The sequence below is a fragment of the Eurypyga helias genome, unplaced genomic scaffold, assembly GCF_000690775.1.
Source record: "Eurypyga helias isolate BGI_N326 unplaced genomic scaffold, ASM69077v1 scaffold5491, whole genome shotgun sequence".
Taxonomy (NCBI): domain Eukaryota; kingdom Metazoa; phylum Chordata; class Aves; order Eurypygiformes; family Eurypygidae; genus Eurypyga; species Eurypyga helias.
Window position 1 is genome coordinate 1 of NW_010232655.1, and position 11,606 is coordinate 11,606.

The 11,606-nt window shown below is 45.2% G+C and overlaps 1 protein-coding gene across 1 annotated transcript in view; it reads right to left on the reverse strand.

Annotated features, from left to right (window-relative positions):
* Positions 1-2,562: 2,562 nt before the first annotated feature.
* CFI (complement factor I) overlaps positions 2,563-11,606 on the reverse strand; it is a gene marked incomplete at its 5' end in the record, with an annotated part of 12,739 nt that continues 3,695 nt past the window's right edge. Inside the window, 7 exons of the mRNA XM_010161457.1 lie at positions 2,563-2,780; positions 4,787-4,888; positions 5,952-6,226; positions 6,893-7,008; positions 7,629-7,732; positions 8,202-8,240; positions 9,602-9,718. Of these exons, the coding sequence (XP_010159759.1) occupies positions 2,563-2,780; positions 4,787-4,888; positions 5,952-6,226; positions 6,893-7,008; positions 7,629-7,732; positions 8,202-8,240; positions 9,602-9,718 (971 nt within the window). The remainder of the gene's footprint in view (positions 2,781-4,786; positions 4,889-5,951; positions 6,227-6,892; positions 7,009-7,628; positions 7,733-8,201; positions 8,241-9,601; positions 9,719-11,606) is intronic.

An 11,606-nucleotide genomic window follows, 5' to 3' on the forward strand; every position in this document is an offset into this window, starting at 1 on the left:
CTTGGGCCGCGGGGACCTCTCCCAAACCCCGTGGGACACAACCCGGGAGACCCCCCCGGACTTTTTGATTTGGAAAACCGCTGTTTGGGCTCAGTGGCGGGGGGTTGAGTGCAGGCTGGCCGGGGCAGGAGGGCATCCCAAACCTCGGTGCAGTCGGCGGGAGAACTGGTGTTCGTACAGCTGGAAAAAGCACGACCTTTTGCAAAGCACTGGTTTAGAGACCAAAAAAATAGAATAAAAAGTAGTAGGGAATGTGGACTCGAAGCGTTAAAAGTTTTAACTAATTCACTGGTGATGCCCGTGTGAAGGGAACGGGAGGGTGACCTTCACACAGGCAAGTGATTGAGCTGCAGGGGAGCATCACGGAACGTGCGGGATGGGGTTGTAAAAACAGGCCTGTCAAACGTGAAACACCCGGTCTGGGGTTGCTGAAAAGAAAAAGCCGACCAAAACTACCTCACCTGCTAACCATCCTGGGTTGGCTTTGTTTTGTGATTTAAATATGTATTCATTTTATACTTAAATTCTAGTGGTTTCACAGATGAGCTGGAGGGGAACCGCGTGGAATTTTAACTTTCGTAATGGAAGCTTTAAGACGTGTGGAATCCCTCAGGACATAGTAATACCGGACAAAGTTAACTGTAAAGAAGAGCAGGAAATGGAAAAAATCCCCAGAGATCTCCAGAGGAGCAGAAAGACACACGGTAAACGTTCTACTGTTTTTTTCCTCTCAGTCTCAACACTGAATTATTTGTAGTTAATTGGGGAAATAGGCGAGAGAAGTACTTTACAGAAGGTAGTAAGTCAGTCAAGAGAGGGAGCTCTTCCTACAGCGGCCCAGCTTTTCCCTGGGATTACCAAGCCCCTGATTCAGCAAAATACACTTCAGTGAGTTCCTAAATAGGGTGAGGTATTACAAGAAGCACATTCATACCCTTACTTGAGTTATTGATGACTGACAGGGAGAAATCCCTGCTGAAATTCCCACTTTTTAGAAGTGGGAGATAAAGAAAAGTAAATTAAACAGTAAAAATGTCTGAAGCAGGCTCCGGGGAGTTAAAATCACCACCACAGCAATCGTGTTGTCTGAACCCATGCCATTTATACGACAGGATAATTAACTGAGAGAAATAAAATAAAATAGGTATTAAACCAGATATTTAAAAATACCCAGATATTAAAATCTGTAAATCAGGATCCTGTGAAATGTGTTCTGAACCTGTTAAGCAGTTGGACAGAACTGATGGAGATGGTCCTGCAGCATTCTGACAGTTTTGTGCCGGGGTACCAATCCACAGACCCCATTCTGGTACCTTGAAAAGAATTATTGCGGGTACTTTGTGTGCGTAACTCACCGAACGTGGTGTAGGCGGCTTGGGCTAATTTGAGAATCTGGGTTTTTTTTTTAATGACTGAGTATTCATTTTTACCTTTAGTTCTGTAACTTGGAGTTGTAGAATTCAGTCAATATGTATAATGCAGTGACTTTGTATATATTGTTATAAAAATTATGTATATTCATATGTATGCACACACATACACAGGGTGAGTCCCTACTTCATGCGAAGAGTTTATTTGATCCTGGAAATATAAATATACAAAGAGAACTTAAGGTAGTAAAGATGGTTTTTATTTAAGTCGAAGATGCAATTTTAAAACTCCTTTGTTGTTTGTGACCAGCTGCGGTTAAACTAGGAGCTTAGAGCTACTAAAACTGCCCCAGGTTAGAGGATCAGGTGAGGTACATTAACTAGGTGATGATTGTCTGAGTTTGTAGCTGAGAGAACTACCCCCAGAGTTACTATTTGGGTGACTGTTGGGTTACAGCAGATCTCAAGGTCACAGTCCCTCTGTCAAGGAGTAGATGGTGTGAGGTCTCCTTTCACAGTCATCCTAAAGAAACAGCTGCCAGTCAAGGCAGCATCCCGAGGGTTTCGAGGGACCTATACCTTGGGATGATGGAAGTTCATAGAATCACAGAACGGTTTGGGTTGGAAGGCACCTTAAAGCCCATCTAGTTCCAACCCCCCTGCCATGGGCAGGGACACCTTCCACTAGACCAGGTTGCTCCAAGCCTCATCCAGCCTGGCCTTGGACACTTCCAGGGATGGGGCATCCATAGCTTCTCTGGGCAACCTGTCCCAGTGCTTCCCCACTGGAAGTTCTTTTAAATACTCCAGTTGCTGTCTTTTTGGTGAACTTGACGTGTTGCCAGTGCAGTCATTTTTTCAGTAGGGTTGTCCATTTTCAGTAAACAAAGAGCTGCAATTGAAACGCAACACAAAATGCGGAGGAGAAAAAACCCCAAAGCAACAGGGACAAAAAGCCATTTTAATTTCCCTGCTTTTATTAGAGACTTTTCCTGCGGACTCGTGACTGTAAAATCCTCTTCCCGCAGGCTCCTGCAAAGCTGTGGTATTCATAGTGTTAAGAATTTTCAGAACGGATTCTTTAAAGATTTGTGCTAATGGGTGTTCAGTTACAGGGCTGCTGATTGCAAAAAAGGCCTCGCGTTCATTTTTGTGTGGGTGATGAGACGGAATTGATTTAATTTTCTGAGCTTCAGATGTTGTACCGTGAAATGAGACTCCTTGTCACGTGGTGGCTAATCCAGTCGTAATAGCTGGCCACTTGGGTATACACGCCGGGGTGGCCAGCCTCCCCGCAGTTCTCACCCCAGCTCACGATACCCCACACGTACGCCACGTTTTCTGCATCGAAACACACCAAGGGTCCTCCTGAATCGCCTTTGCAGCTGTCTATGGAGCCATCGTAGGTACCTGAGGAAAAGCAAAATTAAGTTTACATACGATGTAGCACACAGCTGGGAGGTTTCTCGGGTCCGTGTTGCTTCCTCACAGACATTTGCCTCACGGTCACCAGTAAAGGAGGTTCCTAACCTCTGCGCTCCATTACTTCTCATTTCTTTGTAAGTGGGGGGCCTCATTACGCTTGGGGCTGACCCAAATTCTCCTCATTTGCTTTGACACCAGTACTGTGAGTCATTTTACCCTGTGCAGTAGAGAAGAATTCACCCGCAGTGCGTATTATGTTATTAGAAGTAGCTCAGAAAAAGTGACCAAAACCGGGAGGGAAATGGTCAAAGGGTTTGTGGGCTGGTTCCTCTGCAAGAGAAGCGATCCTAATAGGTGTGTGCCTATGCGTCCGCCCTTGGTGTCCGCTCCACCCCCGGGCCAATTTCACCTCAGCTGTAAAGAGAGGCAGAGCCCTCAAAATGCATGTCTCTACCACCATCGTCATAGGTGGGCAGGTGCAAGGAGAGCGCATGAACATTTAGGGTGTGCTGTGACAGGACAAGGGTAATGGGTTTAAATAGAAAGCGATTGAGATGGGACATCAGGAAGGAATTCTTCCCAGAGAGGGTGGGAGCACTGGGACAGGTTGCCCGGAGAAGCTGTGGATGCCCCATCCCTGGGAGTGTCCAAGGCCAGGCTGGATGAGGCTTGGAGCAACCTGGTCTAGTGGAAGGTGTCCCTGCCCATGGCAGGGGGTGGGGCTGGGTGGACTTTGAGATCCCTTCCAACCCAAACCATTTGGGGATTCTATGATTCCCTCCAAGATTTTATTGCCCTTACTCAGTTTAATGAATCTTTGCTTGTATAACTAACTCCCGTGGATATCAGCCCTTAATTCCAAAGTTTATATTTGCATCAGTGTTGGGAAGCTAACCCCAGATACCCATTTTCTGATGTTGTCCCGTGTGATACTGTCTTTGTTCCGTCCCAGTAAAGTGTGATCGCTTGAAATACATTGGTGAGCCAGGAGATAAGTTAGGAACTCGCAGAGTAGACAAACTCAGTACCTTATAGAGGCCATGCTGAACTTAGCACAAATTATTTGGCTCTTATGTCTGTTTTTTTGTTTTTCTTTTTAGGTTTTAGTTTGTCTACATACTGCTTTTACTTTCATAGAATCATAGAATGGTTAGGGTTGGAAGGGACCTTAAAGATCATCCAGTTCCAACCCCCCTGCCATGGGCAGGGACACCTTCCACTAGACCAGGTTGCTCAAAGCCACATCCAGCTTGGCCTTGAAGCCATCCAGGGATGGGGCATCCACAGCTTCTCTGGGCGACCTGTTCCAGTGCCTCACCACCCTCTCTGTGAAGAATTTCTTCCTGATATCTACTCTGATTTCAATTTGTACCTGTTACCCCTTGTCCTGTCACTACAGGCTCTTGTAAAAAGTCCTCTCCCAGCACCCCTGTAGGCCCCCTTCAGGTACTGGAGGGCTGCAATATATACTTTCTGATTTAAAGAACATTTGAAACTGTCTGCCCTGTAAGTTGGATACTCCTTGCTCTTTTACTCCTGTATTTGGCCCTAACTTTCATATTTGAGAAGCAAAACCCATGTATTCAAAATCCTTGTTTTAATCCGTGGAGTGACAACCAGTTTCCTGGCCAGACTAATCTTAGTCAGAAAAGTTAGTCCTGTTTTTCCTGTGGTGCAGTGTGGTGGTAGGAAATGTCTAAGCAGATGAGCATTCGAGTCAACAGGACTGATGTGCTCTAGGAGAGGCATTTCCCTCAGTGAGTTGCTGAGTCAGAATCAAACACAGTAAAGGTAGGAAGTTCGGTGGGCTGGGAAGTGCCTGTGTGTTTAGAGAACATCACTCAAAACCTGTGCTGAAATATCACAGAAACTGGTTCTGTTTATAAACAGGTACAGAATGGCGGATGCGTCTAGGCTCCAGCTGGTTCGTCTGACCCTAGAAACAGTGGGTTTGATGGCAGAGAAATGAGAGTAAGAAAATCGATGCTTGCCTGCACATGCCATTTTTTTAAAAAATCGTCCCGGGTACATTTCAGAACAATTCTGAAATAAATTAACATTGCCCCACTTGAGGATATATTGTTTGGTATAACCTAGAAAAGAAAAGAATAAGCATTTCTGAATTGAAAACAGTAAGTACATAGTAGACACTTATAATATCATGAATTGCAAGTTATGTATTTGCTTATCTAAGGAATATGATCATCAGTGTTATAAACCAGGCGCCTTAAACCCCAAATGAACTGCAGTACACTGGCCTGTATATATTTCACAATAAAAGCAGGCTGGCTTGATTGCAGTGTTAAGTGCAGCACTTTGATTTTGTCACAATTTCACCCTTTCCTCGTCTTCCTCAGCGTTTGTGTTTTCCATATCAAGGTTTTCCAACACCGGGAAACCGGTATGTTGTTTTCCCTGCAGTGGGGATGTGGCTCTGAGCATCGTTGTTACCTGTTTTGCAATTCTACTCTGCCTTTTTAGGTTGAGTGGGCCAGATATTGGTTATACAGCTGAACTAGGTCTGCACAAGGTTAGGGAGATTCTCTGGTTTGTTCTCTGGCCGTTTATAGTAATTCCCACCGTTGCACGTGCTGGATGGATTGCCACTGAGTATGGACAGCAGCAGCCTCCCAAGCAGGTGGCTCCAACGCCAGGCTGTAATCACTGTGGTACAACACAAATGCTTCCCCAGTCTTTGGAAGCGTGATTACATTCAGCTTATCCATCTCCGTGCAACCTTCTCTGGGCTAAACTTGGCCCAGACAAGACGTGCAGAGTCCGAACTGTTGGCTGAGGCTCAGGTCCTCTCGGGCAGGGGCTGGAGGCCGTGAGCGTGGGCCCCTGTGAGCTACCAACCACCACTCGTTAAATACCGCTACCAGGTGTGCAGAGCTAATAGGAATCTTAGACTGGCAAAAGGAACATTTCTTGTTGTCAGGGTGGTTTTCAACCACCTGCAGCTCAATTGATTTAGCGGCTGGAAGAGAACCAAGAGCGACAGCCGAACGCCGAACCGCAGCCTACATTTTCTGCACTCGGCCTGTCCCGAGTGCTTTGTGCACAGCTGCTCTTCAACCTTTCCAGAATGAAAGCTCCCCCCAGCAAGAAAACAAGCACTACAAATCATAGTCTGGCAATAAGCACTGAAGCAAATACCTTTCTCTAGTCCCCATCCAGAAACCTTGCATCTGTCCCCGGCCTTGAACATATGCTCCGACCAGGGGATACAGGCAGGTGTGCTGTATTTCAGGGAGCATTCTCCTTTCCCAAAACCTTTCAGCTGCAGCAGAGCAATGTCATTCTCGTATGTTGATGTGTTATAATTTTCGTGGATGATCACTTGGTTTAGCCGGAAAGTGTCTGTCTCTTTGTCGTACAGTATGGTATCCAGCAGCCCAATCCAGACACGGTACAGGTGAACTCGGTTTGCCCTGGAAAAAAAGCACGGTGAAATAAGTAATGTTTTGGTACTTCACACGAGCACCGCACGTTGCAACTAGCTGTAGACTTGTGCATTTTTAGCAAAGTTTGTCTAGAATAAAAATGTGTATTATATACATACAGTTTCTTTCTGGACTTGATGTCCAAGTTTTTCTGAACTGTAGCAAATGCGAGGCAGCTCTTGAGAATATATGACCCCAGGGAACAGATCCTGGACTTCCCCGAGGGAGAGATGGAGAAGAGAGGAGATCCATTGCACCTCCCTCTCAGGCAAAGAAAGTGGTTACAGCGAGCCTTTCCTGCGTTCCCACCATCTGACTGACTCTTCAAACTCATCATCACTTCTACGTCTTTCTGTTCACTGCCCAAATACCTGCTTTGGAGAGGGTGGGGAGCACTGGGACAGGTTGCCCAGAGAAGCTGTGGATGCCCCATCCCTGGGAGTGTCCAAGGCCAGGCTGGATGAGGCTTGGAGCAACCTGGTCTGGTGGAAGGTGTCCCTGCCCATGGCAGGGAGTGGGACTGGTGGGCTTTGAGGTCCCTTCCCACCCAAACCGCTCTGGGATTCTGTGATTAGCAAACAGGTAGCTAAGCAGGACAATAATCTCCAAATCAATCTTGCAAGATGAAAATCATTTCCCCGTTGTTGGTTTTACCTGACGCAGTGTGCAGCAGTCAGAACCCAACAGCCACCAATATAAACCCCTCCGCAGTACACCGTTGCACCTTCACTGCCAGTTTCTTTAATTGCCACTTGCCAAGGGAATTCGCCCTGTTCAAACGACAAACACCCAAACAATATGGAATCATCATCCTTGGACTACTTTTAGTGCATAACGAGGAACAGGGTTCTTGGTATCACCTCATATCCTTGATTATATCTGGTTATAATTAAAAAAATCTGCTATCCAGGAGCTGGGAATTGGGCCCCATCTGATACAAGGGATATATATTCTAAAAGGCAGTTGTTTGGTTCAACCTTCTGGCTTTGTGCGACGACGCCTTCCCTCCAGCTTTCTGTCACAAAACCCCCTGTAGCCAGGGGAAGGGAGCTGACCTGGTGTGATCGAGTACAGCTTTCTCAGTCTGTTCTGTTTCAAAGACACAAATTTAAATTCCATTTTGTCAGAACTGTTATTTCTAGCTACAGAATTAAGTGTTTTGCTGAATCATTTCCAACGTGTACGTGGACCGTAATGCTCAGTTCTGCAAATCCATATTTCACTTTACAAACTGGGCTTCTCTTCCCTTCCCTGCAGTCCCACTACTGCTGCAGAACAGGACATCGGTGTCGCAGCAATTTTCTTACTTCCATACCTTTAACAGAAGGACAATACTGCCCGTTTAAATTGATGCTGAATGAACTCATACCTGGTAAGGATATTTTTTTACCTTTCTTGCCACCTGTCCACCTATGATTCTTTTCCGTCGGGTTAATGTGTGATTTGTAAGCCCGCAATGCACTTGGGGAAGAAGAGTCTTTAGCATTTTTCTTTCTTTAACAAAAAGGAAAAACATCTCTCAGATTCAGGAATCCATTCTCTTTATTTGGAGAGAGATTTATCTTTATCTGAGTGCTGTGAATATGCCAGTAGCTGAAGTAGCAGGAAAGCAAAGACCAAAAATTTTGGCATTTGCTTTGAAAATTGCTTGATTCTTAGCATCACATTATTTCTCTTCATTTTCCACTGCTGCTGGCATTCAGGCACATAATTTTCAAGCAGTTCCCCCAGCTTTGCTGAGAGTTTACCTCCACCGGTTGCCAAAACATGCAGATGTGGGTCCTCAGCAAGGGTAAGTTACTGTGGCATTCTTGAAATTAGTGGAAAGCGAGACAAACAGGGAGCCCCAGAGTGTGTTTTACTAAAGCACAAAGTCCAAATATCTCAGTGTTCTGGATGTGGCCAGCTAGGTGGTTGCTCTAAGAGGGTATGCCGTTGGTGTAGGAGGGTTAGTTACGCTTACCTCTGTCCATACTGAGATTTTCAGCCCCTTTGTCTTTGCCTGTAGTAGAAGAACAAATACAAAAAATGTTGGTAAACATTTAAATTCCTTCTATTACTTGCATATATGCTGTGTCATAAAATGTGACACTGTGTACATGTTTTAAGTGAGAATCCCAGGATGGTTTAGGCTGGAAGGAACCTCAAAACCCACCCAGCCCCACTTCCTGCCATGGGCAGGGACACCTTCCACTAGACCAGGTTGCTCCAAGCCTCATCCAGCCTGGCCTTGGACACTTCCAGGGATGGGACATCCACAGCTTCTCTGGGCAACCTGTCCCAGTGCCTCCCCACCCTCTCCGGGAAGAATTCCTTCCTGATATCCCATCTCAATCTCCCTCTTTCTGTTTAAACCACACTGTTTCACATGATGAGCAGTACTCTCAGCCTGGTGCCTGCTGTTTCCCTCCCTGCTAGACACTTGTTGGCTGCCTCAGCCTACAAGAGACCTACACCCAGTGGATACTCGTTCCAGACTTCATCCCATCTACTCTGCAGAGAAACCCTGAAAAATGGCCTTTTTTTTTTTTTTTTAGCTCTGATTTGATATCTCATTCTCCTCCTCCAGAAAACAACAGAAATTCCTCTTCCTGCCCCATCAGCCTTTTGGATCTCTCTAAAGCCCAAAGGAGCATGAGGTAACAGGATTATTTATTCCTTTTTCCTAGTTTAGGTGATGCTGTATGTACTGTGTGCCTCCTCTACCAAGGGGAGGGGGAATATTCAGCACGAGAGGTAAACTGAATGCTTTAAGAATCTGGTTTGTCAGCCTTTATTCAAACAAAATGCCCATTGAATTCAGTTCCTAAACGGAGGGTGAGGGTTGGGCCTGTTCCCATGTTCCTGACAGCAGTGTTTACCTTTAGGGTCCAGTTTACCCTTACCAGTTATCATTTACCAAAGTGTTTACTTTTTGGCTTTAGACTTTGTCTCTTATCAGAGCAAGGAAAAAACATTCTAATGTCAAACCAAAACTTTTTCAACCGTGAGGGGAACAGCACAGAAGAGTTATTCTACTGACCAACTAGTTGAATTCCTCTCCTCCCTGCCCTGTCTGTGATTTCTTCACATATATGGGATACCAGTTTGATAGGGGGCCACATAAGCCAAGGACATAATCTGTCTTTAAGTCTCCCAAAACACCATCTGTTCCTTCCTTCCTCTGGTTTTCTTGCTATTAAGGAAAAGGAGGAAAACTAAGTAACCTTTTCTTTCTAATGTGCATAACTGGGAAGACTAATTCTTGCATGCATTTTGGGTTTGCTACTCTGGTTAATAATATAATAATACGCCTTGTGTAGTCTTTCGTTATAACTGAGCAGCATGAAAGGAAAGAAACAGAAACACCTGTCAGAAGGAAACCTCCGCAGAGAGCTCGAGCTTCATCCTCTCCTGTGAGGCAGTCAATTTCTTTGTTGCAGACGCTCTTATTTGGGATACAGATGTCTGACCGGCAGTGGAAACTGTTGCCTCTGCATTCTGTGACGCAGGAGAATCACAACCGTAAATCAAATGATCAGCAACCTCGCGTAGAGAGCTTTGTAAAATACAAACACAGTCCAACATTAGAGAGCTTCGTAAAATACAAACACAGTCCAACATCCATGCTTTAGGGGACTTGGCTCATAAACAGGGCACAGAAGCAGGCTCTGTAAGCGGAAAACAAATGGAATGCATGGCTCCCCTCCTCCTAAAGACTTAGAAATGTGGCGCTCTGTTACCAGTTCAGCACTGAGCCTCTCGACCTGGTAGCGTGCCTTAGCAGTTCCATCCACAACACTCCACCTCAGCCAAAGCACCTCCGGTTCCGCCAGCGTTACTGATCATCTCAGATGGGGAACTGGTGATGTTTGCATCAAATCTCCTGCCCTCTGCCCCCAATCAGAGGCCAAGCTGGCTTTTGGTTGAAAGAGCTAAATGCAGGGTTAGGAATCAAGAGGCCTGTTCTGAACGTACTGGATTTAGTAACTTAGTTCTTCCAAAATTCATGATTACGTGAAACGTTACTATCATCCTGAAAACCCCCTTCCTTTTACTTCTTGTCGTCACTTTGGATGTGGCCAAAAGCTTGAATTTATAGAATCATAGAATCATAGAATCACTGGGTGGAAAAAGACCTCAGAGATCACCCAGTCCAACCGTATCTGTCTGCCACTAAACCATCTCTCTCAGCACCTCATCCACCCGTCTCTTACACACATCCAGGGATGGTGACTCCACCACCTCCCTGGGCAGCCTGTTCCAGTGTGTGATAACCCTTTCAGTGAAGAACTTCTTCCTTACGTCCAATCTAAACCTCCCCTGGCGCAGCTTGAGTCCATTCCCCCTCGTCCGATCATCTGTCATTAGGGAGAAGAGACCAACACCCACTTCTCCACAACCTCCTTTCAGGGAGTTGTAGGCAGTGATCAGGTCTCCTCTCAGCCTCCTCTTCTCAAGGCTAAACAAGCCCAGTTCCCTCAGTCGCTATGGCAGGTGTTTTTAAGCTGCTTTATAAGCTTATGTCAATCTACATTTTAAGGGTGTATGTCTTTAACAGAAAATAAGATAGTTCTCTAAAAGGATCCAGATACCCCAATGTGATCCAAAGAGCACTGCAATACTTCTTTTGGTTCCAGGATGCATTGTTTTCAGCCCATACAGCTGAAACAGCACTATTTTGGTCAAGTGGAATCTAAATAAATGTCCTCTAAAAACATGAAGCCACAGGTATTTATTATTTTTTTTCTAAAAAGCCTGTGACTCTGTGTCCAGGATTATCAGATTAAATTTACCAACAATTGTGGGACTACGAAATTAAGGTTATTTAGGGGTAGTGAAGGGATTTGTAACCCGCATTACCATTCGGCACCTGAAACCCAACTTCTGAAAGGATTCTGCATCCAGGTCAGGCTAGATGCATTCCGTGTTTCCAATCAAAACTGTTCCAGCTGGAATTGCGGATGCTGAAGGAATGACCGCTCGTGAACAAGCGCAGGAATCATTCACAGATATTCTGTGGATAATCTTGCATTAGTAATAAACTTTAGAGCTCTCTTTCTTTGGTTTAAAGGTCGTTCATTGGAAAACAGTGACTTTCTTTAATTACTATTGAATTTTCCCAACTAAAAATACATTTTCATTTTAACATGGCTCATAATTCTTTGTAACAATGTTTAACAACCTCCTAAATAATGTCATTGTATTTCCTCGTCCTCTGAGGAAATCCAGATTCTCAGAGGTCACTTGCCTGCATCAAAAAAACTCTGTTATGCCTATGGTTATTGCACTTAGACATAAACTGTGCCTTGATTGCTTTAATGCAGTGACCTGTGGGAAAAGAGGTTTAGCTGTTACATCCCTCCAAATTCTTTGGGGATGGTTTCCT